This window comes from Arvicanthis niloticus, chromosome 6 (genome assembly GCF_011762505.2).
Source record: "Arvicanthis niloticus isolate mArvNil1 chromosome 6, mArvNil1.pat.X, whole genome shotgun sequence".
In the NCBI taxonomy this organism is placed as follows: domain Eukaryota; kingdom Metazoa; phylum Chordata; class Mammalia; order Rodentia; family Muridae; genus Arvicanthis; species Arvicanthis niloticus.
In genome coordinates, this window is record NC_047663.1 from 61664206 (window position 1) to 61688625 (window position 24420).

Genomic DNA, 24420 nt, shown 5'->3' on the forward strand with positions numbered 1-24420 from the left:
TAGAGGTTTCAGTGGAGAAGAACTTTAATATGTGGCCGAGAGACTGTTTCTGAGTTCAAAGTCAGTCTATGGAGCAAGTTCCAGAACAGCCAAGAAGTTGGAAAGTGGCAACTTTCCAAGAAGTTGGAAGTTGGCAGTGAAGAAGTTGGAAAACAGAAAACTGGTGATAATGTCATAGAACCAGGGGGCCATGTTCCAGCCCCAGCAAGCAGCAGAACTTAGCAGCTTTGGACATGTAGCTCTGGCTTTAGAATTAAGAATAGAAGGGACTACTGGAACAACTGATGCTGGTTAGCTGGAGCTAAGGAATTAGTGGTTATTAAGAAGAGACCAGCTTCACTGAGGTGAAATCTCCTGGGAAGTGTTTTCTGAGAATACAAAAGAAGCTGTGTTCCAGAGATAGCCAAGGTTGTACCTCTTGCTGCAGCTGGACTTGATAATGTGTAAGAGTCACTCAGGTGGTACTGGTTTTGAAGGCATGAAGGGGTCATGAGGAGCAGCTGAGGCCTGGCACTGTGAGAGGACATGGAAGGCCACTGGTGAAGGTTCAGCCTCAGTTGCAGTTGACAGTCCAGGACTGAAGGGATCATGCAAAGGATTTGAGGCTTGGCACCATGAAGAAAGAGCCTAGGAGAGGCTATTGGTGAAGCCTAGTTGCAGCAGAAGATCCCAGTGTATTGGAGATGCCAGTGTCATCGGATGATCACCAAGAACAGCGGTAGTGGAGTAGATCAACCTAACTTAGAGTGCTACTGAGGGCAGAGCTGGAGAAGTGACGCCAGCCCTTTACAGGAGCCCAGAAGATCATGTGTGGATCCCAGACATTGAAACGAGAAGTTGTAACATTAAAGCTGCCTTGGAGACCCCAAGATGTTCGAGGTGCCAGAGCCGTGGGCTATCTGCTGAGAAAAGTTGCTAACAGGGAGTGGAACCAGCCCAGGAGAAAGAAGTTTGTTGCAGTCAACAAAGATGAAAAGGGAGTTGGAGATCTGAAGACCGCTTTGACATCAGACGTGGAGATGCAGAGTTTGGAGTTTGCCCACCTGTTTTTCCATCTCGCTTTGGGGATTACAGTTAAGTGATTGGATGAATCTCAGAAAAGACTTTGAACTTTGGACTTTTAACATTGTTGAGACTGCTATAGACTATGGGCACCTCTAAAGTTGGACTATATGTATTTTGCATTATGCTATGTTTAGGTATGGCCCTCGTAGACTCATAAATTTGAACAAGCCTATGGGGACCAGGGAGTGGAATGTGATGGTTTGCATATGCTCTGCCCAAGGAGTGGCACTATTAGAAGGTGTGCCCTTGTTGGAGTAGGTGTGTCACTGTTGGCTTGAGCTTTAAGACCCTCTCCCTAGCTGTCTGGAAGCCAATATTCTGCTAGCAGCCTTTAGATGAAAATGTTGAACTCTCAGCTCCTCCTACACCATGCCTGCCTGGATGCTGCTATATTCCTGCCTTGACGATAATGGACTGAACCTCTGAACCTGTAAGGCAGCCCCAATTAAATGTTGTCTATGCCCTTCCCCCAGCCTTGAGCAGGCCTGAAGGATCTTGTAGACCAAACAATAGGACTTAGGAGGTGTTACCCATCTTAGTGCCTACAATCTGCTACAGGAGCTGAGAAGAATAGACTGCCTGCTGAGCTTGCCTTGAGACACCTCTGGCTGATTAAGGATGAATTCCCCTCAAGAAGGGGTTCTGGTGGTGGGGGCAGGGATTCCTCTTTTTATTTGAAAGCAGAACATTAAACTTCAAGCCTTGATCAGAGAACTTTGTCTTGGCTTCATGTCTTCCCGTCCTTCTGTCCCTTCTTCGATTCCCAGCCCTCCTTTCAGGTGAACCCAGTTATCTGTGGCCGCAGGTGGCTACAGTTGTCCTTATAAGAGTTGCTTTGGTGATGGTATTTGTCACAGCAGTAAAACCCTAAGACAGACAGTATTAATCAATTTGGTTCCATCGAGGAGATGCAGCTGTGTGTACTGTGTATCATGTGTACCAGTGGGCTGAGGGAGGCTTCATAGGGTACACCTGCAGGCTCAGATGGATTCAGACAATAGAATCTTACATGGCTTGCATTGTGTATGTGGTCCATTGTTAACAGGGCTGAACATGATGGCTCAGTCCTATAATTGCCAGCTCTTGGGGTTAAGGCTAGAGGATTGCTATAAGTCTGAGACCATCTAAACCAGGCTATGCTACAGAATAAGACCTGTTTGTCTAATGGTGCTCAGCTTAAGGAATTAGGTCAGTCTCTACAGATTAGAAGAAGGTATCAGAGGCATGGGTATGAGAGGGCCATCTTGGAACATGGGGGTGCCCCAGCCAGCTCAGAGTAGGAAGTGATGCTGGCCTGGGTGGTCCTGGAGGGATAAAGGAAAGTGATGTCTGTCTGTGTCTTCCAAGTTTTGGATAAGAGGTCTTCTTGTCTTCCAGCATGTAACATCCCCTGAAAGTCTGCTTCTGATTATCTGCTGTTTCAGCTGTTGAGCCTCTTAGTAAGGAGGAATGCAACCTGAGGCAGCTCTGAGTTCATCTCACAGGAGGGAATGCACTCTGCATTCCCATCAGAAAGTAAAACTTGCTGCATCATTAGGGACAAAGGACATGATGCTGAGTGCGGACCACTGTGGACCTGCCCCTTGAAAACAATTCTTAAGGATTGACTCAACCATCAGAACGTGCATGTGGTAGCATGTTTTATGTCAACTTGACACAAGCTAGAGTTATCAGAGAAGGAGGAACCTCCCTTGAGAAAAGGGCTCAGTAAGGTCCGACTGTAGGCAAGCCCATAAGACATTTTCTTAATTAGTGGTTGATTAGGGAGACCCCAGCTCACTGTGGCAGGTGGTCCTGGGTTCTATACAAAAGCAAGACGAGCAAGCCATGAGGAGCAAGCCAGTAAGCAGCACTCCTCCTTGGCCTCGCTTCAGCTCTTGCCTTAATGTTCCTGCTCCGTTTGAGTTCCTGTCCTGACCTCCCATGATGAACAGTAATGTGGAAGTGTAAATGAACCCTTTCCTCACAAGGTCGCTTTGGTCATAATGTTTTATCACAGCAATAGTAACCCTAACTAGGACAGGGATTGGTACCAGGATAGCGGGGTACTGCTGTAACAGATCATGTGTTTTTGGGAGGATTCTGGACAGACTTTTGAACTTTGGGCCAGAAAAGACACTCTCGTGGGAGGCTTGGCGAACTGCTCTGCTGGAGCCTGGAGACAGGGATGTGAGAAGCAAGGCAGGCAGCCAGGCCTGGCTGGTGAGGTCTCAGAGACAGGGATGTGAGAAGCGAGGCAGGCAGCCAGGCCTGGCTGGTGAGGTCTCAGAGACAGGGATGTGAGAAGCGAGGCAGGCAGCCAGGCCTGGCTGGTGAGGTCTCAGAGCGAAGGTTGAGACCCTCTAAACCTTTTTGACTCTGAAGGGGCTGTTTGCTATTTTAAGAATCGGTGGTTCTGGTCAGCTGCAGCTAAAGCATCAGCTGTGATTAACAGTTGATGCTGGTCAGCTGGAGCTGAGAAATCATCGGTGAGTCCATGTTGGGATGGGCTTTGGTGATGCAGTCATCTTTGAACTGTTTCTGCTTCTGTAAGTAACTCCAGTAAAACTCATTGGTTCACTTTGGGTGGTATCTAGTGGATGGTATCCAAACTTTAGCCTGTTGTCAGCTCCTAATTTGGGGTGAGCAGATGTTTGTGCATATCTCCCCAAGAATAGCATTGACTGTGTCCTCTCAGTCCATGTCTCAGCCTAGCACTGTTTAGGACAGCTGTTCTCAATCTGAAGACTCAATTTAGGAAGCTGCCAGTGTAACAAACGCCTGAGGTAACCAACTTATAGTCTTATTATGCCCATAGTTTTGGAGGTTTCAGTCCACGAACATATTAACGGCCTGTGTCAAGGGAGTACATTACGGTGGCATTATTGTGACCCCTTTGGCAAACCTCTCTTTGAAAATATTTATGATTCATAACAGTAGAAAAATTATAGTTATGAAGGAGCAACAAAACAATTCTGTGTCTGGAGTCACCACAACACGAGACCCCAGCATTAGGAACCCTAATTAGGTGAGAACCATTGGTTTAGGAGGACCTATGTCCTTAAGAGCTCCTAATGGGAGGTCATTTGGTTACTGATACCATGCCCTTGGAGTTAGGGGATAAATTCCTCTCCTTGCCTTTGCTTTCTGGCCAGCTAGCCCTCTGCCAATGTTCATCTGCACATATCCTCTTACTTGCATGGTGATATAGCTGTCCGATTTCCCCCTAGTAACCACATTAATCACACGTCTTAACAGTTACTCCCTTTTTTAGCCTGTTGACTCAAGGGCATCAGGATCCCAAAATGTCCAGGTATAGTACCGTGCATAACTCCTTCCTGTAGGCCGTACACATTCACAAACAACATGGTAATTGGAGAAAATCTTAAAGCAAACCCCATTAAAATCAGGACAAGGCATTCTACTATTCCCATTTCTTTTCAATATGATGCTGAAACTCTAGCTAGAGCAGTCAGGTAAGGGAAGGAAATTAAAGGGAAACACATAGGAAAAGAAGTCAAATGAAGGTACACGCCTTTAATGCCAGCACTCGAAGGCAGAGGCAGGTGGATCTCTGAGTCCAAGGCCAGCCTGGTCTACAGATGAGCGCGCGTTCCCCAAGCGCTCACGGCCAGGTTGGGTGGGGTGGGCAACAGCTCGCTTAGCTCTTGGCTGGGGGCGGGTCCCACAAGGGGGCGTGGCACACCCGGGGTTGGGGGCGGGCTGGCACGTGTTGGGCGCGCAAGCGCATGGTGCTACGGCTGACCTTTGAGGTGGCGGCCATGGGGCGCTCGAGTTGGCGGTTGGTGTTTGCGGCTGGTGCCGGTCTCGCGCTCGCCCTAGAGGCACTGCCGTGGCTGATGCGTTGGCTGCTGGCTGGGCGGCGGCCACGGCGCGAGGTGCTCTTCTTCCCCTCACAGGTGACCTGCACGGAGGCTATACTGCAGGCCCCAGGCTTGCCCCCCGGGCCCTCCTCGGGCTGCCCGTGCAGCCTCCCACACACCGAGAGTTCGCTGAGCCGCCTGCTGCGCGCGCTGTTGGCCGCCCGCTCCAGCCTGGAGCTCTGCCTCTTTGCCTTCTCTAGCCCGCAGCTGGGGCGTGCGGTGCAGCTGCTGCATCAGCGCGGGGTGCGCGTGCGGGTCATCACCGACTGCGACTACATGGCCCTCAACGGCTCTCAGATCGGCCTGCTGCGCAAGGCAGGTAAACCGCCGCCGAGGGTGCACACTGGCAGAGGGGCTGAGGACTTATTTGATGCCCCTGCTGACTTTGTCCAGAGCGGGTAGCGTTTCGGGGAGAAGGTGGAGGCAGGCAGGCAGGCAGGCAGAGATGATCGGGCCAAGGAGCCAAGGTTCTTAGTTTTTTTATATTCCATGTCCGTGCTCTCCATGAGAGTAAGGTGTGTGGGAATTCCCAACAGTTTCCAGACTCTGGCCTTGATCTTGGAGGCATGTTTAGACTCAGTTTCTATGATTGTTCCAGGCTGATAATGGCTGACAGAAGTGAAGGCATGGAGGATAAAACTTAAGTCAGTTTGAACCCAGTCAACAGTGAGAAACTCTTAGCTGCTGTGAGACCACAGGAGTAGGAGTGACAATGTTGATTAGTGAGTTTCCCACTAGGCTCTCATTAGATCATTAGAAAATGGACCCTACAGTGTGGTGAATACTTGCTTCTCAACTATCACTTCTGGGCCTACAGGTATGTCTGGCCAGCCTGCAGTTCTGTCCAGACAACAGGTGTGATCAGTATCCTCCCTAAACCTGTGGCCCTTGTTTGTCTTTCTTCAAGTGGTTAGGGCTGCAGGAACACAAACTTTGACTGCTAGATCCCTCCATTATGCAAGAGTCAGCGCCTGCCCCTCCCCCCCAGCCTAATCTCTGTGCCCACAGTGGCTGGCAAGTTGGGGGAGCCCTTGGGAAATGCCCAGGCTTTGTACGGCTCTTGAGGCTTTTTTTTAAAAAACACATAGCCTGTTTTCCCACTTCTGGGGATGGTGTAGCCTTTGGAAACCAGGTCTGCTTCCAGGTAGCTCATAGGGAAAGGAACAGCACCACAGCACCAGCCTGCCATGTATCACCTACTCAGCTCAGTGGGCAAAGCAGAAGTGCCCTGTCAGTCTGACAGCTACCCCTCTGCCCTCTTACTGGTGGTCACAAAGTGATCTTTAGTCAGGTCATCATTATGGTGGTGGACAAGTAGATATCAGGCATGGATGGTGTCACTGTATTTAGATTTTGGAGAGTCATAAAACCTCAGATTTGGAAAGAACCAATATGCTATCACAGATGGAACTTCCACTGATGTTCTGGCCACAGCTGGCTGAGTTCCAGAGTATTCCATCAAGTGCACCATGTGCTAGTATTTGATACAACCAGGTATTTGTGAGGAAACACATCAATCAGAAAGGTCTGGAAGATTTCACAAAGATCATGTAGGAAGTGAGTGGCTAGGATGGCTGTACAGAGGCACTGCAACTGCCCAAGTCGGGAACTAGCTGTTGAGGTCTGACTGAAGCAAGAGGTCCTGTTGCCTAAGGTGAACTGTAGTGTGTGTGGGGGTGCTGCCAGGCTTTGCTGTGACAACAGGAGCTGGGTGGAGTGGGACAGCGGCTGGAGAAAAGGAGAGACAGATCACTTACCTAGCATGTGCAGGACCTGGGTTTCACCGCAGCATCCCTGCCAAACAACTTACCCTCAAAAGGAAGAAGCCGAAAGGAGAACTTTTGTGAGGACAGCAGGTTTGGACGTGGCATAGGTTTTTTTGCTTTCAGTTAGTGAGGCACCCTGGGAGGTGGTGGTTCAATTAGCCAGCCAAAGCCACCATGCAATCCTTTTCTGTCTAGGTTCTGTCCTCCAGCATATCCATTCCAGTGAGTGAGTGACAAGAAAGGCAAGGATATGTCAAATACCTGACTCCTTCCCCAGCAGGATTTGAGGTAGTATTTAGACCTTAGGCTTAGTGGGGCTGATATGGGTTCCCCAAAAGTGTGCTGTCCCCAGAGGAGTGTTTGGTATCCAGACCTTGCTTTCTGTGTGCTGACCTGGATGACAGACTCAGATTCTCTCTGTAATCTCAGTACCACCCTGGGACAGCCCCTGGGTGTCCTTGTCTCCAACACAGGGTATCAGCAAGCTTGGGGGATAGCTGTACCTGGGTGGGTGAAATAAAGGCTGCCTTGGCTCCACAGGTATACAGGTACGGCATGACCAGGACCTAGGCTACATGCACCATAAGTTTGCCATCGTCGACAAGAAGGTGCTCATCACCGGCTCCCTCAATTGGACCACACAGGCCATCCAGAACAACCGTGAGAATGTTCTGATTATGGAGGACACCGAGTATGTACGGCTGTTCCTGGAGGAGTTTGAGCGCATCTGGGAAGAATTTGACCCCACCAAGTACAGCTTTTTCCCCCAAAAGCAACGAGGGCACTGACCTGCTTTGCCTTGCTCAGTCTTCCAACTTGTTGCGATGTTCTTCCTGCTCTGCATGAGCCTTTCCTGGCAGCTGGGGGCAGCTGACAGTCTTCCTGTGCGTGCATCCCCACCAGAAGTTAGGAAGGAGGTGACAGTGCTGGACAGTGCTGTAGGCTGTCCTAGTAGTTGCCTAGATAGGCAGCATCCTCTTCTGGGCCCAGTGGCTTTTGGGCATCATTAGACATGCCTCATAGTATGCTGACCTTCAGCAACTGGGATTGTCTCCCTGCAGTGAGTAGATACTGGTAGCACTACCAGTTGGCCATGCCTGTAGCTGTGTCCAGGCTTTGCTTTTCCACGCCCCTCACATTTAGAGCAATACTGTGGACTTAGGAGTGACCTCGCCTCTAGCACCTGTGGTGGACTCAGTGGATTTACTCATGGCTTTTTACTCAGTAATGGATCAGAAGTTGACGACAAAGGGAATATTGGAGGTAAGCAGATTGCCCAGGCTGTTACCTGGTGGGCATTTACAGGAGTCGGAGGAACAGCTTCTCACATCCATCTGTGACGTGTTTCAAATTATTTTTTGTATGCAAGTAGGTCAAGTGACATGAGCTAGTTTATCATTGTTCCTGCTTGTGTGCATGACAAGCGTCATGTGGCTCCTTGGTCTGTCTTGAGTGAAGTGTCCTTTAGCTTAACAGCAGATACCGCACAATGTATGTTTTCTCATTAAAAAAAAAAAGTTTTTGAGGGGGAGGAGGTGGAGGTGGGGAGGGTCTCACTGTGTAGCCCTGGCTGACCTGGAACCCATTATGTAGACCAGGCTGGTCTTCATTTCACAAAGATCTGCAGGGGTCTGCCTCATGCACTGGGATTAAAGGCGTGCACCAGCATGCCCAGCGGTTTTCACACTTTTTATTGTTCCTTTTACTTAGTGTTAGATAAGTAGACTTGATGTTGATTTTTCCAAAAGATTTAACAGAAACTGTAAAGTATAATATACTCAGAATTAGTTATGTTGGATAAGTGCCTACCCTTTTGGAGCCTGTGGATTCTTAAGTGTGTACTCTGGAAGGAGTGTGTATGTGTGTGTGTGTGTGTGTGTGTATAAGATCACAAAGTGTCCTTTGAGTTGACAGTGTCGTTGAGGACCCTTACCTTCTGGCATATTTGAATAAATATTTTCGAGTCTGAACTGCTACATGTCTACCTTAGCCTGCTGCATTCAAATATGGTTATTCTTAGTAGAGTAGCTTTGTTATCTATAGAAATGTGTGAAGACTTATGAAGTAACATCACTTCATCTATTTATCTTTCGTTGTGTAAGATCCTCTCACTGTGTAGACCAGGCTGGTCTCAAACTCATTATGGCTGTAAGATTGACCTTACCCTCCCGCCCTTCACTTAATAAGCACTGGGCATAGTGTGCACACCACAGCCACTTTTGAGAGCTCTGAGGTGGGCACAGTACACGTGGACATCCATTCCACGTGTCTCAGCAACAGTAAGATGATTTTCCCTAACAAAAACCTTTGTTGAAAATCACCTGACCATAAATTTTAATGGTCTATGTCTGGGCTCTGCATTATCTCACTGTGGTAATGCCAGCAGCAGCCTAGATGTGTTCTTTTGAGAATTGGCAACACAAACCCTCTGTTTCCAACACATCCTTAGCCTCTTATATCCCATGTGAACATCAATTTGTCAATCATCACTGGTTGAATCTATAGATCAAGTGGGGCTGCCATCTTGAATTTTCTGATCCTTGGGCATATATATCTGGCTTTATCTTTAATTTCCTGATGCTTGTAGGTTTTTTGTTGTTTACTCAAAAATTGATTGGGCAGTTAAAGAGATCCAAAGGCAAGGAAACATTGAAGAGATGAGGCATGTACATCCATAAAGCAGCAGCAGTGTTCTTGGAATCACAAGAGTGAAAGGAAAACACCTTAGGAAGATAAGAGATGACTTCTAGCTGGGCTGGATGGATTGAAGTCAAAGCTGGAGGTCCGAGTCACCAGCGCTCAGTCTTAGTGGGGACTGGATCTTTCCTCCTTTCCTCTCTTTGGGTCTGATTTCCCAGTAGTGCCCATAGCTGTTCAGTACACAATTCTATACTTACTTGCATTTTCTTTTAAGTATTCTACAGAACTAGGTCCTTCTGGTGTTTTAAAGTTTTTTTGTTTTGCTTTCCCTTTCTGTCTTTTGAAATATTTTTGATCTTTTAATCTTGGTGTTGGTGGTCCTAAGTATTTCCCATCTGGTTTGATTTTTGTTCACGTGGCTGGAGTATCTCACAGCAGTGTTTATAGTTTCGAGTATTTTTTATTACTCATGTTACTGTGAATGGACTTAATTTATTTCAGTCTTCAAAACTACTGTGCAGAAATACAACTGAGCCTTGTAGCCTAACTTGCTAAACTTAGTAGTGCTAACTGAATGAAAAAGTGAAGAAAAGCCGGGCAGTGGTGGCGCACGCCTTTAATCCCAGCACTTGGGAGGCAGAGGCAGGCCGATTTCTGAATTCGAGGCCAGCCTGGTCTACAGAGTGAGTTCCAGGACAACCAGGGCTACACAGAGAAACCCTGTCTTGAACCCCCCCCCCCCCCAAAAAAAAAAAAAAAAAGAAAGAAAGAAAGAATAAAGAAAAAAGTGAAGAAAAAGAGGAGGACATGCCTCAGGTGGAGAAGGAGAACCAGGCTGAGAATGGCCTGCGGACTAAACAGGACCACGAGAGGAGAGCAAGCCAGAGGAGAGCGAGCGAGAGAGGAGCTCTTGACCAAGACAGGTGGTAGGCAGAGGCCAAAGATCCATGTAGCCAAAATGGCTAAGGATCAGGTTTTGGGAAGCAAAATGTGGAAAACCTGCTCAGGAAGGGCGATTTTGGGGTGAGGGGCAGCGTGAGAAGAGCTGGAGGAGCCACAGGTACTGAGGGATTCTGAGGGAGCAGGGCAGACTCCCCTTTGAGGTGTTAATGTGTACCTCATCTGTTCCTCCTGGGTTTCTGGCGTTCTGGCTGCCTACCTAACACAAACACCAAGCAGACCTCATTTAAAAGGAAGAGTTTTATTTATTTCCTTTCAGTCAGTGCCTCTCTCTTGCTGAACAGTGTTGGTTAGATCCTCTTACCATACTGAATGGAAATGGCAGTCTTTCATTACTGTGATAAGCAGGGTGTGAAGGGTGATTCTTTTCATGGTTTTTGATTTTTTTTAACAATTTTTTGAAACAATTTTAATCATAAAAGACTACTACTGTTTGGCTTGCCAACTAATTTTAAATTGAACTCATAGCTTTCAAGAAAATGTGCTAAAACAGTCTCTGGCCCTTTGCTCTCTCTGACCTTTTTCTTTCTGACCCCTTTCTCCCTCCCTCTCCTCCTATCCCACATGTTTCGGCAGATCTCTTCCCTCCTCCCACCTTTCTTCTAAAAAAGAAAAGAAAATGTGCTAAAACTACAGATCATATCAATTCAGTTCCCCAAGCTTTTCTTTTTTATGTACATTTGTTTATAATAGTTTCTAATGGACAAAAAGCTACTGAAAAGTCCCTAAACGACTGCAATAACATACTAAAAAGTATTTATTCTTTTGTCGTTTTACATCTTTGATTTGCTGTTTTATAAACTACTTACGTTGATTTCTAATTAGTAGAAACAACTTATGTATTTCCAGTCAGCTCCACATACTTTTATTATAAGGTTTGTGACTATTGAGAAACCCAGTTATTATCTTACCTTTTTTGGGGGGGTGGGGTTGCTATGGGGATAGACAGGGTCTTGCTGTGTAACCCAGGCTGTCCTCAAACTGAAACCTCTCACCTCAGCCTCTCATGGGCTGGACTCACTAGGTTGGCAGCCATTATGTCTGCCTAGTTTATTCTGAACTTAATGAACAAACAATGAAATAGAGCCATCAAGGATTTACCTCAATTGGAGAGCACTGGTTTGTTATTTGGGTTGTCTATTTTAGGTCATGATGCTTTGAAACAAAACAAAAAATGAGACAGAATTATAATCACAGGTAAATCTGTGAAGGACAGGCCAGCTAGAGTGGTGCACACTGGTACTCCATGAACTAAAGCTAAGGAGGCCAGTGTGAGCTGTAACTTGAGGGCTCATGTTGTAGAGGCACTGCCTAGCATGCTTGAGACCCTGGGCTCCAGCTCCAGCACCACAAAATAAAAACACAGGAGAGCTACGATGAAGAGTTATAGTATCTTGATTATTGAAGGAATCCCCATCAGAATTTTTTACTATTCCTTTAACCCCTGAAGTTTCTATACCAAAAGTACCATAGACTTTAGACATAAAATATTATGGCTTATATGTGAAAATGTAAAATCTCTTTTAATGTGAAATCTAATGTAAATATCCTGAAAACAAGAACTCAGGGGAACATTGTAAAGAGAAAAGCAGCAGGTTATATCCAGCCCATTCTAGTCTCTAGTACACTTACGACTCAGGACTTTAGGTTCTGCTCTTTGACTGGCAGAGTCAGCAGCCATATGCATGCAGAGGGCAATGCAAAAATAGTTTATTATGATACAGTTCATGTAAAACCAAGCAGTATTTACACAATAAAAATGGTCAGCTATAGCCAAGGACTCTAGCTTGTCACACAAAGGAATAAATACTTCTACAAATTAACATTTCAATTGTAGTGAACCTGATCACAAACTTTGTAGGAAATGCCTTACACTGAACCATAAAATCTTGAATGAGTTGGGGGACACTTGATCTGCAGGAAGCCACACACTGTGCATACACCTGGAGGCCTAAACTGGCTCTGAGAAGCTGTGCTTGAAGGCTCTCTGGCTCAGAGGCTCCATTTTCTTCCATGTGTAATTTTTAGTCTGGCAACTGGATTGATTGTATTAGAACAAAATACCTAAATAGCAGGTGAGATGGTACAAGCCTGTTTCTGTTGAGATGTAGTGAAGAGGCCCTGCCAGGCACCCTGTTCACAAACACGCACCCCACCCCCAGTCAAGCAGCAGTAATGGAAGGTCACCTGGAGTTCTGATTGTCAAGGAGCCACTGTGACTGGGGTTCTTAATATTCTATACAGCATACCTACAGAAAGCCACATCGGTTAGTAACCAAAGAACTGGTTTTGGATCCTGGCATTAAAGCATTAATACCGAAGGTGAATCTTAAAATTATTTAAAATCCATTTAAATCCAAGTTTGTGACAGAAACAAAATATAATAGTGGATTTAGTGTTCTTTACAATCTACCTTGCTAAAATAAAAATAGATGTGTGGTTTGACTTCTAAAGGAGAGATGAGCCAATGGCATGTCGACTGTGACAAGTTGGAGTGGGCTGTGTTGGCTAGGATTCTTAACAGTGGTGCCTCTCTTTATGGCAAATGCTGGCTATGGAGTCCTCCCTAACAATGGAAGCTGCTCCAGGCTGACCTGTGACCCATGGGAAACTGGAGAGGTCCTCAAGTCCTTCAGTTTTGGACTGTCCCATTTTTAGCTCTACTGATGGGCTAGCTCCTTACCAGTACAGAAATACAGCCATGGAGCTACCTGGAGTCTCATGCTATATAGTCAAGGCAGCTAGAGATAGGGGTAGCTGGGCTGTTTTGTATACAAGTCCAGCCCTGCAGTTGTCAGAACTAGGCACTTGGGCCTGAAGCAGCCTATGCTCCCAGCCAGTTCTAACAAAAACACCCTGAGAAACCTGAGGGCAGGGTGCCGAAGTCCCTCCTATTACTGGTTTTCCATGAGTGGCTCCATGCAAGTCTCACAGAATACTTTAAACAAGAATCAGGGCTTGCCAGGAGTGTGGGTAAAGCCTCTGAAGTCTGTTGAGTAACCAAAACGTTCAAAGATGTTACTTATTAATATAGTCGGTTTTTGTTGTTTTTAGACAGGGTTTTGCTGTGTAACCCTGGTTCTTGTAGAACTCTCTATGTAGACCAGGTTGGTTTTGAACTTAACCTGCCTCTGCTTCCCAAGTGCTAATTAAATGTGTGAGCTACCACGCCTAGCTAACTAATGGTCTTGATATTTAAGAGGGATTTGCACTGGATGCTACCTTTCCATAACTTTGCACAAAAATCCCTGTGCCATATCTTAGAAATACTTAACATTACTTGCTCTGATATACAGAAAAGGCTGAGCAAGTGAAGTGCAGGCCACAGGCTATCCTGTGGTATGTTGGGAGTTCCTGTGAGACAGGCTTTGAACCCCTACACTGATAGTCTCTAAGTAACATACTAGGTGATGCCATCTTTACAGCATAGCAAGAACAGCTAACCCTCCTGTGTAGCATGTACAGGACAATCAGCTGAGAGGTAATTACTGTTCCTCCACCATCAGAGTCTGGGGTTTGGGTGTTACTATGCATCTGGGAACTGTTTGTACCTGTAGCTGCCAGCAGACTTTGGTGTGCAGCTTGTATTGGGTACTGACATGGAGTATGGCATGAGTGGGAAGGCTGCACAGGGCCTCTGGGTGCCTATCCAGCTTGTCTTTGAGAGCCAGGGCATAGTTGGAGGTCAGGAGAAAGACCACTTTGGTGTGGGACAGGCCTGCAGGAATCTGAGCTACTGCCCAGGTTCACATAAAACAGTATAGGCTGTGTGCTATCCAGCTACTTCCCTCAGCACCAGCTAGGTGTCAGCAGTGAGGAGTATGCTTAGTTTTCTGCAGTTCCAGGGTAGAAAGAAGTCAGTGCACCATCTCCCCCTATAGGGAAGTTAACAGTACTACACATTCCATCAAATATCTTTTCACACCCAGTTTGTTTCCTAGTCAAATCCCTTGGGCTCTTTTTGGACAAATGTTCCAAAGACCACAAGTGTGCTCTCTGTAGTGCTGTAGTTGAACCCCAGATCTCTCTTTCTCTCTCTCTCTCTAGATAGATAGATACAGATAGATCGATCGATCGATCGATCGATCTCCCCTTAGTTCACCTGTATTTTGACACCATCTTGCTATATAATCTAGACTGACCTGGTACTTTGGAGCCTCGAGTGGTAGCAGTATAGACATAAACCACTGCACCCAGCTCAGTGTTCTGCTGGATCCAGTGGAGGTCAACCCTGACCTTTGCTTTCACTCAGTGAATCCACACATTCCCAGCATTCTTCCCTCTGGTGATTCTCTACTTCCATACTGGAAAAGGTGCAGCTAGTAGCCCCGTGTGACAGATGTGTTGTTTGCTCTGGTGCTAGGCACATGGGCATGATGTAATTAGCATGTTTACATTTGCTGTCGAATGCAGTCAGGTATGTTCCCTGTAATGGCAGTTTGCTTGTAGATGCTGGCAGACCACAAATGTGTATTTATGGGAAAATAAAATTCTGCTCCTACCATCAAGTGGGGAAAGAAAGCACGCCACTGGCTGACTGGATTGGGAGCAGCCTGTGACTTCTTGATCTATACTACCATCCTCAGCCAAGCATCCTCTTCTACATATGCCCGGACCAACTCCACCTGCACATTGGATATCTCTTCTCTGAATATATCAGCTTCAGCCTCTTTCCAGGGAATGGGAAGTCTGTTGGGAGGTCAGGCAAAAGTGAACCTGGCTCAAGGAGTGAGGGAATGGACAGAGGACATGTGTCAGTCCAAAGTAAATTGCTCCAGTGGGCCTGCATGGCCATCAGGGACTCAGGAAGACCAGCTGCTTGTTTGGTTCACTTTTGCCAGAGGCCAGAAGTGTCACCACCAAGAAACTCAAGATGTACCCTGACCCACATGTTACTGTTCAGACTGGCTTGGACAGTGGGAGATGATCCAGGAATCTCTGTCCTGTACCAGTTCAGCATTTGGCTAACATATCAAATACACATGAAACCAAGCTCTGGAGCAGTGTGGTATGCTATATCACGGCAAAAATGAGCCTGCAGTAGGAGCCTTGAGTGACAGATTAAGTGTAGCATGCCTGTCTCCTAGCCCTTGCTTCTGACGCCCAGGTACTTGTATTTTTAGCAAAGTTCATATCCTAGGATTCTGAGGTGAACAGCAAAAGATCAAATGTCCTTTTGAATGGTAGGCTTCTTCGGCAGGCTCTTTGTAGCATTCCAGGAACCACAAGGCAGGAAGATAATTGCAGTGGGGCCAGAGGGTCCCAAGGGCAGCAGGACAGCTGCAAAGAAACCGAATCAGAGAGAACAGGAGTCCTCACCCCAGGACTACAGCTCCTGAAGGCCAGCCCACTCTGAGCTCAAAGCTCAGTTTCAACAGCTGCTCATCTTAACAGATCTGACTTGCCCATCATGCTGAAAACATAAATGGTCACTGAGCATGTGCCAGTGTACAACTTAAAATCTTGTAAAAACAGAGGCTCAGGGCTTGTCTGGTCAGTGGAACACTTTGGTATGTCACAAATCCATTATCTTGAAGTTTTGACCTGCCTGTCTATCAGTAGGCCAGCTAGACATTGTGAATGACCTTGAACATCAACTCATGTAGAACCATTCGGGGACTCACGAGTTGAATTTGTATACTCAGAGACCATCTGACCCACTTAACACTAACAAGCCAGGACGTGAATCTAGTTGTGAGGCCACTCTCGCGTTTGACACGGGGCTTCTTTTGTGTGCTGCATATCTTACAGTATGAATGCTTTCTTATGAGAATAGAAATAAAAGTGTTTTTTTTTTTCTTTTTTCTTTTTCAAGTAAATGCTGTAAAATGCTTTGGGTAGTTAGAAAGGTACTGGTTCAGCAGCTAAAAAAGCAAAGTTAGCACAGGCTCCCTGTCAATGGCTCCCTGAGAAGCAGACAATTCAAGGGAACCTTCCAGAGCCCAGACAAATCAGTCCTGAGCAAATGCTGCTTTTTTCACTAGTCCTGATAGTCTATCTCACACAGCGTCTGCTCCTCATCCTTCCCCAAGCAATATGACAGCTTCTTTTCAGACAGATTAAAACCAGCCATGTTCCCTCTAGATGACCTTGAGAAGGCTCCATCACCCCTGACAAGGCTGAAGCTTCAGGCTGCAGGTCACTCTTCTCGGCCACCAGAAGACCAGGATCAGGACAGCAAGGGAGGCACGAGCGGAGGAAGGAATGAGAGGGTCGGGGCTTTTGTGCAAGATTTAATAAAAAACCAAAATAGGAATGGTTGCTTTCAACATTTTCCAGGTTGTGAAAGATTTGCCAGGATTATCTGGGTATGGTTCTAAGCTGCATTAGTGGGCCAAATACAAAATGCTGTCCTCCTCCCACATCAAAAGGAAGTGGGCCATGCTGGACACTATCCTAGGCCCTTCAGAAACAAGGCCAGCCTAGAACGTTTGGTGGCTCTGTTCTGACCAAGGGTGGTGCTCCACTGTGTGCGGCAGAGCAGAGCCACTGGCAGGTCCCCACATGTGCACTCTGAGGCAGGGCTAGCTTATTAACAGGCTGCTGTGCCTTAATACTGACAGTGAGTGTGCTGGGAGGACAAGGGGGCTGCTCAGGTATCAGTGGGGAAACCTCCCCACTCTACTGCTTGCGCGTGACTAATCTGAGAATACCATGGGGAAAAAAAGCTGTGATAAAGACAACAGGAAGTTGGAATTAACAAGGAGGGAATGGAGCAAACACCCCACAGCAGTCTCTCATGCATCCATACCCACAGTTAATGACAGCAACAATGAGAAAGCACAGATGGAGATGAAAGCCACACTTGGCTTGTGCTGCCACCAGCTGGGAAGGATGTCAGTGGAATGGATGCGGCTAATCTTTCTTCAAGTCCCTGGATTCAAAGAGCTTCAAGCGCTCCTGCACCGTCAGGCCTTCCTTCAGACTCTGGTGGAGACAGAGGAGGAAGAAGCAGTTAGATGTTGGTGCAGCAGTGTAGCGGGCTTCAGTAGCAGGTGCAGGTGAGGGATCCTGAGATTAGTGGGCATGCGAGGGCGAAGGCCCTGAGAAAATCCCTTGAGAAGTAGTGTTACTGGAGTTTGCTTTCTCCTGTAGAAATTTACTTAGGTGAGAAAGGGGAAAAAAAATAAAGAGAAACAAGATGATGTCTCATAGCTCAATTCTAGGGCTGGTTCTTCAGGCAAAACCACGAAACACTTGGGTGGAGAACTGGAAACCTGGGCACTTATCATGCACATCTCATTCTTTTGTCTTCATGAACTGATCTCCTGAAGACAAGAGGCATCCCTGACAGACCACCAGATAGAGCTGTCAACACACACACGCACACTGGGACTTACTCCTGTGATCTTGGTGTTATTTCTTAAGGTAAAGGACATTTTTAACTGGGGAACAGAATATTTACCACATCTCCCTTAAATATCTTTCCTCTTCCCCAAAGCTTTCTTTTCTGGGGAAAAAAAAAAAAAAAAAAACAAACTCCAGCTAGAGAACTGGCAATCAACATATTTTAGCATGCCCAGGTCAGCATTGACTCTTTTTGGCAATCAGCCTTGGTGTCAGGTTCAGCCTCACCATAAATGTAGGTTATACTAGGAAAGGGGCAGTCAGGGTGCTTCTTGAGGTTGAGCCCCAGCTTCCTGCAGGGTATGAAGAACGAACTGGGCTGTGGTTGGTGTCCTTACCACCAGATTCCCAGACTTTGTTTTTTGAGTTAGGTTCTCATAGTTGTCTTTTTTACTGAAAGATTATGTGTGAACAATGACATCCACACCTACTTCAAGGTATCTTTAAGTCTCACCTCCTCCTGAGTTCAGGTAGTTCCATGTCAGCCAGACTCCCAAAAGATGTTACATAGGCCTTTTGGCTTACCACTCAGCAACTGGCCAAACCAACTTATCCCCCAGGAGAATGGGGATATGGGCATTGCCATAAATGTTCTGTTCTAGCTGAGGACTTACTATCATGTTGTCTGGAGACTCCTTTGGACAGAATGTGCTCTAGGACTGGGCTCCATGTGCTGGAGGAAAACCCTCATGTGACAGAAGCAGGCTCTGAATGGCCACAGTGGCCCTACATGGCAACTGATGCCTAGAGAAGATGTGAGCCTAGTCACTATACTCACTACCATTCAAGACATTCAAGGGTGTAAGGGGAAGAGAACATTCAAGACCCACTGTCCCGTACCCCTGAGAAGTGTCATTTCTCTGAGGTGTCTGGCCTCAGGTACAGCCTGTCACCCTTAGGGCTCAGCATCCCACACCCATCCCATGACAACACTGAGGAGAATCCTTTCTTTGCTCTGGATCTCAAAAGAGGCCATGCTGCTGCTATGCAAACTGACCATGACAGGAGATGAAACAGCATCTGATGGAGGTCCCAGTCATGACACAGCACAGGTTTCAGTCTCTCTCTTAACAGGGCTTATGGGAAGCTCCAAGTGCACTGCCACCTTGGGCCCCACTTTGTGTGTGTGCGCGTGCACATGTGCGCATGTGCGCATGCTGAGGTTGGATACAAAGCACAACAATGGAACTGGGTCCCCATGCAAATCCTGACAAATCATGTGAGAAACAGCTCTAGGTTTCTGCCCTCCTGCTTCCTCTGAGAATGGCCTTTCCCACCTACTATGGCTCTAGTGACTCCATGAGCACAGAGCTGCCCTGGCATTGTGTGACTAGTGACCCAGCTGATTACAGCAGCTCTCAAGGGTTCTCAAGGCTGTCTTTGCCACAGGGATCTAGCTAGAATGGAGACTCCTTGTTCCTAGCATTACCACCACTCAGTCCCTTGTTACTGAGCCCTGTGTTCAGTATCCCCACAAGTTCACACCTCACTACATTATCTTCCTCATGGTGCCCATCCCTGGATGTTCTTTCTCATTCTAACCCCAAAGTCTCACTTGTTCATAGTGACCACTGTGCTTTCTGAGGGGTTCTGGGCAAGAGCTGAGGTTAACCTTAGGTTAAACTCAGCATATTGCAGAAAGTAGTCTCCAATATGCTTAAACCACATTTGCATATAAGTTCAGAACGAGAGGAAAAAAACCTTGGGCTTTCTCAATACTCTTCCCTAAGGCTACTTTGTCTCAAGCTGATTGCCTTTGCTGGCTTCTGTCTTGCTGGAAGGTAGGGAGGCTCATGTATAGCAGGAACTGGCACGCCTGGGTCCTTAACTGCCAGTGGGGACAACCAGGCCAGAGTCCTTGAGCTGTTATCACTGCATAGAGAAGGTCAACACATATACTTGGGGCACAGCATCCCAGCACACAGCCAACTCTACTACCTTCTATGGGAGAGACAGACTTTTGTATTACATAAAAAACAAAAGCAGGTCATATTTAGCCCTATGTATATGGTTGCCAGGCCCTTAGGAACAAAATAATTTCTCAGACTCTACCCATGTAGTATTGATCAGTTCCACACAGAACAGCACAATTGGGGTCTGTTTTATCTGCAGGGGTCTTCCTGAAACAGCTTGTTACCAACTGGATGGATGAGGTCTTTCATGAGAGCAAAGTGCTTGCCAGACACAGTGGGTATCTGCTATCTTTGTGCAATTTGTTTCCAAGAGAGGAGACAGGAGCTCAGTGTTGTGCAAGTCACCCAGTATGCATGCTGGCTTGTGCCCACCCATCAAGCTGAGGAGGCCCTGGGCAGGCTCAGCTCTGTGAAGAGGTTAGAGTGCCAACTTCCAGGACAGTTATTGAGATCTCATGTAGACTGTGTATGGTTGTTGGAGAAGGATGAAGAGAATTACACAGAGGTGTGCTATGGAGGTGTGAGCAGTGCATGCAGAGCCGCCTGTGCGGGTAGTGGGCAGAGTGAGAAGTGGTTTACCTACACGACAGGGGACTTGGAAGCGGGCGCGACTCAGTTATCCCATGAGACCTGCTCAATTACGGACTGTCAGAGGAAAGAGCAAAAAATAAGACACACACACAATCAGTTCTAAATGCAGCATGCTGGCCAGGCCCTCTCCGCCCATCCCCCCAGACACATCCATCTGAGAGCACACTGGGATCATTTACTTCATTTCTTCAAGTTGGGCAGTGTCAGTGTGATGACAGATGTGCAGCGAACAGACATACAGTGGAGCCAAGAGGTCAGATTTACCCCACCTTCTGTGAGGCTCAAGATTCGTGTGAGACACAAATCTCTTCATGTCTTGCTTTTTGAAGCCCTGGCCCAGAGATGGTTCTGATGACAAGGACATGGACCTTGAAGTCACTAGAATCATCCAAACATTGTGACTACACAGCTGGGATAGTGCCTGCACTGGGCTCCATCTCTCCAGTATCCTCTAGCCCCATCTCCTCTATAAGCTGGACCTCACTCACCTTGGACCTGATGTTTCTGAGTTGCCGGGTAACACAGGATCTATCTTTCTTCAGGAAGTCAGGATTGCTTTTAGATTTCATTATGTCTGAAGGAACAGAAAGACTCGTTACTTTTGCTTTCTACAATCTTCTGAACCAAACAGAATGGGTGAAAGGTTCTGAGTTCACTAGTATAGTACATTTCCTAAATCCAATAACCAATCCACAGTATGCTCTTCTTGGATACAACCAACCACCAGAGTCCTGGGTTCCTACTGGGGCTTAAGTCACAACTCCTGAGGCACACAATGCTGTCAACAAAGGCTAGGATCTCTTACTCTGGCATCAGACCTCGACTTCTGGGCAAACCAGCTGGTCTCATTATCTCTGGCTTATTTCTGACACAGGACTGATACCAAAAAGAATCAGACCAAATTCTTTTCATGACCCACCCCATCAAGAAAACAGTTCTTACAGTATCTTAAATACAGATGTCCAAGATGCATACTGGGTCATACCACAAAGTATGTCATGGCTTTCATTTTTGTTTACTAAAATCTCACAAAATTCTCTTTACATCAACACGAAAACCCTTTCCTGTCTTCCTAAGAACTGCACCCTGCAGCTTCCAACAGCCAGTGTGCACTGTTGTGCGGACTGCAGCTTCCAACAGTCAATGTGCACTGTTGTGCAGGCTGCAGCTACCAACAGTCAGTGTGCACTGTTGTGCAGGCTGCTTGTCCATGGAAGATGCTTAGCACTCTGCAACGGGCAGTCTTATCTACAGATGCAGCGTCCTGTGCTTGCTCTTCAGAGGTTAGCAGTCATGGCAGGACGAAAGCACACGCACTTCCCCATTCTAACTTTGCTTCCTTCCCTCTAAGGCCTCGGCTCTTGGCTTCCTATCCAGTGACCACGGGATTGGTTTCCTATCCAGTGACCATGGTGAGCACCCTTTTACAGTAAGCTAGATTGTAAATTGTGCTGTTGTTAGCAGCCCTCCAAAAAAGTGGGGGTCTGTATCCCATAATCAACACAGAGGACTGTTCCAACCAGGCATGTTTGAATGCTGTCATGGAAACTTCCTGAACTTGCCGAAGGAATGCTGAATTACAGAGACATTAGGGGATTTGGACAGATTTTCAGTGTGTGGGGCTTTTACAAAGAAAGGGTCACGAGGAAGGTAAGATAAAATCTTAAATTATCACAAAGCGTCCAACAGTACATGGCTCTGCAGCCTCTTTCCCAGATGTTCTGCACAGAGCCTGGATATTTTCAGCCAGCACAAAGAGGTCAGTTTTATTGTTCTTGAGCAGGCTGTAGGTTCGTTCTGTTCTGCTTGCCAGTGGCCCTCAAAGATTTTATGGCAAAATCTTTAGATCAAGGAACTAGCAAGAACTCTCCCCTACCTAAGTTTTTCAGAAAACAGACTGTATAACCCCTTATTTCTATGGAAGCAGCTCTGTGTAAAGGGGCTGAAGGATATGGGAGGAGCAGTTCCTCTGGGGAGCCTGTGCATGTGGGGCCCCTCAAGGAGATTTGGGATGGCTCAAGACATTTTTTAGGGGTTTGATTCAAGTGCCAAACCATCTTCATGAGGAGCACTCAGATCACTCACCGTATCCCGACACAGTAGTGCCTTCAGGAGATTTCTCGCCCAAGGCCTCTGTGGCTGCTTTCAGCTGCTCCTTCAGCCTGCTGATGTCACAGTCAGCCTTGGCCTTTGCAATGCTGAGCTCTGTGTAGATGTCTTTGTACTTGTCGCTAGCATACTTCTTATCCTGGAGAGTAAAGGGACAAGTGAGTGGCAGCTGTAGATGGTGTCAGGCTCACTTGGGGCTGATGTACTAGGAGAACTTTGCCCCCGGGCAAAGACTGAATCCTGAAGAAAACATGCAGTGAACAGATAGACAACAAATACAGGGGGCAAGCTCAGGCAGCCTGCTGTAGTCTTGACTGCCCAACACTTCCTTGTGGAAGTCAGCCAGGGAGAGCCTCTAGTTTTTAGATTTGCTACATGACCTGATCACACCAAGGATTCCATTATTACTTTCTGACTCCAGACTCATCCCTTTGAGATGAGTCCAACCAGACCAACCAGCCTGAATGGCAGGTTAACCCTCACTTCTCCCACTTAGCATTCTGTGCAAATGCGTGGAAACACAGGAAGTACCACTAAGCCAGGGAGACTTCCTTGTTCACTTCTGAAGCATATGCTTAGAGAGGTTGGTGTTTTAAGAGAACCTGACTTTAGGACCGCGGTTTTGTAGAGTGTCCTGCCATACAAAAATGAGCCCAGCAGGACCTGGCCAGACCTCTCTCAGCTTTTCCCCCTCTTTGTCCTGCCTCCAAACACTTGGCCCTTACCCGCAGGGCAGTCTGGAGTTCATCCTTGAGGGAGCTGATCTCCTGTTTCAGGTATTGAATTTCTGACTCTTTGACCCGCAACAAGACCTGTAAGGAGAGGGAAAATGAGGAACCAGGTATCCTGTAGTCTGCATTCACAGGATGGCTGGCAGACAGTTGCTTCATACACTAGGGAGAAGAGAGCCAACCCTTACTGAACACATGACTTAAACACTGCTCAGTGCTTCTACAGAAATGGAAAGGGGAAAATACTGTTAGCTTTGCTAGTTCCGAGAACTTGGGGCCAGAGGCATGAGGGTTACATTGAGTTCCCACTACTAGCTTGCTCCCTGAGACATAGCTGTCAATGGCTAGATACATTGTTCCTATAGGAACTTCTGCCAATCCTACCCAGCTCCCCCAACTCACCTGTCAGTATGGTACAGTCGGAGTCGTGTATAAAGGAAAATCTCAGCCTACTTGGGGTCTTCTTGAGGATGCCCTACACTGGTGCTTCTCAACCTTCCCAATGTTGCAAGCCTTTAATACAGTTCCCCATGTTGTGATGACCCCCAACCATAAAATTATTTTGTTGCTACTTCACAACTGCAATTTTGCTACTACAATGAACTGTAATATAAATATCCAATAGGCAGGACACCTGATATGTCCCCCAAGAGGGGGTCTCAACCCACAGGTTGAGAACCACGACCCTACACACATTAGAGTCTTTCCTTTTTCTCTCCCTCTTTCAACAGTGTTTTTTGTTTTTTCCTTTTCTTTCTAGACTGTTCTGGAGTCCTCTTGCATCAGCTTCCTAAATAGTTGGGATTATAGGTACATGCCACAGAATGAGCTGTTCTGATTGCAAACAAACATCCTGGACTCTGAGAAGTTAAGTCATGATATAATCTGAGAACAGCAGGATTCCTGTAGCCCTGAAATAGGGCACTTTATGAGACTAATTTTGTGGGCAGGTAAGGGGAAGGGTGGGACTGAAAATCCTCATGGCATCTAGAGGGGCCCCTGCTCCTGCCTGTGGACCTTAGGGTACCTGTCAGCTAACTGGTATCCCTGATGACTTTGGGCCTTCCCACAGCTTTCATACATGTTAGTGGGTTGCAGAGTTAGAGATGAACCCAGAGCTTGCATGTTAAGCAGGAGCTCTACTACTGAACTGTGCCCTTCTGGGCCTTCCTTAAAATCTAGTCCCTCAATGACTCTAAGATAAAGAGCTCTTGTATGACTCAGGAGCTCCTGAATAAGGCAGTGCCTTGCTTCTTACAGTACCTCTAACTCATAGGCATCCTTGCCCTGTGTGAGAGGCAACCCAGTGGACTCCCCGCCACCATCTCCAGTCAGTAGTGTCCGCAACCGTGTGATCTCCGCAGCCAGGCGGTTATTCAGCTCCTGGGGGACAACAGCACAATACAATAGTGACCACCCCAACACACAGTTGCTT

The 24420-nt window shown here is 46.9% G+C and overlaps 2 protein-coding genes across 13 annotated transcripts in view; one reads left to right on the top strand and one right to left on the bottom strand.

Annotated features, from left to right (window-relative positions):
- The first annotated feature begins 4676 nt into the window (after positions 1-4676).
- On the top strand, positions 4677-10052 carry Pld6 (phospholipase D family member 6). Of its 2 annotated transcripts, none has more exons than XM_034504911.2 (2): positions 4677-5243; positions 7235-7410. In XM_034504911.2, the coding sequence occupies exons 1-2, from the start codon at positions 4794-4796 to the stop codon at positions 7262-7264; spliced, it is 480 nt and encodes a 159-aa protein (XP_034360802.2). In that variant the 5' UTR covers positions 4677-4793; the 3' UTR covers positions 7265-7410. The 2 variants fall into 2 exon arrangements, with proteins under 2 accessions (XP_034360802.2, XP_034360801.2); XM_034504910.2 differs by having other exon boundaries at positions 4680-5247; positions 7235-10052.
- A 1935-nt stretch (positions 10053-11987) lies between these two features.
- Mprip (myosin phosphatase Rho interacting protein) overlaps positions 11988-24420 on the bottom strand; it is a 124709-nt gene continuing 112276 nt past the window's right edge. For 7 of the 11 annotated variants that reach the window (XM_076936734.1, XM_076936736.1, XM_034504916.2 and 4 more), the window contains 5 exons: positions 24249-24368; positions 22980-23066; positions 22231-22393; positions 20634-20719; positions 11988-17221 (listed from right to left, as the gene is read on the bottom strand). In XM_076936734.1, the coding sequence (XP_076792849.1) occupies positions 17150-17221; positions 20634-20719; positions 22231-22393; positions 22980-23066; positions 24249-24368 (528 nt within the window). In that variant the 3' untranslated portion in view covers positions 11988-17149. Of the gene's footprint in view, positions 17222-20133; positions 20200-20633; positions 20720-22230; positions 22394-22979; positions 23067-24248; positions 24369-24420 lie in introns of all 11 variants that reach the window. The other 4 variants (XM_076936735.1, XM_076936732.1, XM_034504914.2 and 1 more) reach the window with 2 other exon arrangements.

Coding starts and splice junctions, on each gene's coding strand:
- Pld6 (XM_034504910.2), top strand. CDS start 4,794: ATGGTGCTACGGCTGACCTTTGAGGTGGCGGCCATGGGGCGCTCGAGT. Junction 5,248..7,234: donor CGGCCTGCTGCGCAAGGCAG/GTAAACCGCCGC, acceptor TTGGCTCCACAG/GTATACAGGTACGGCATGAC.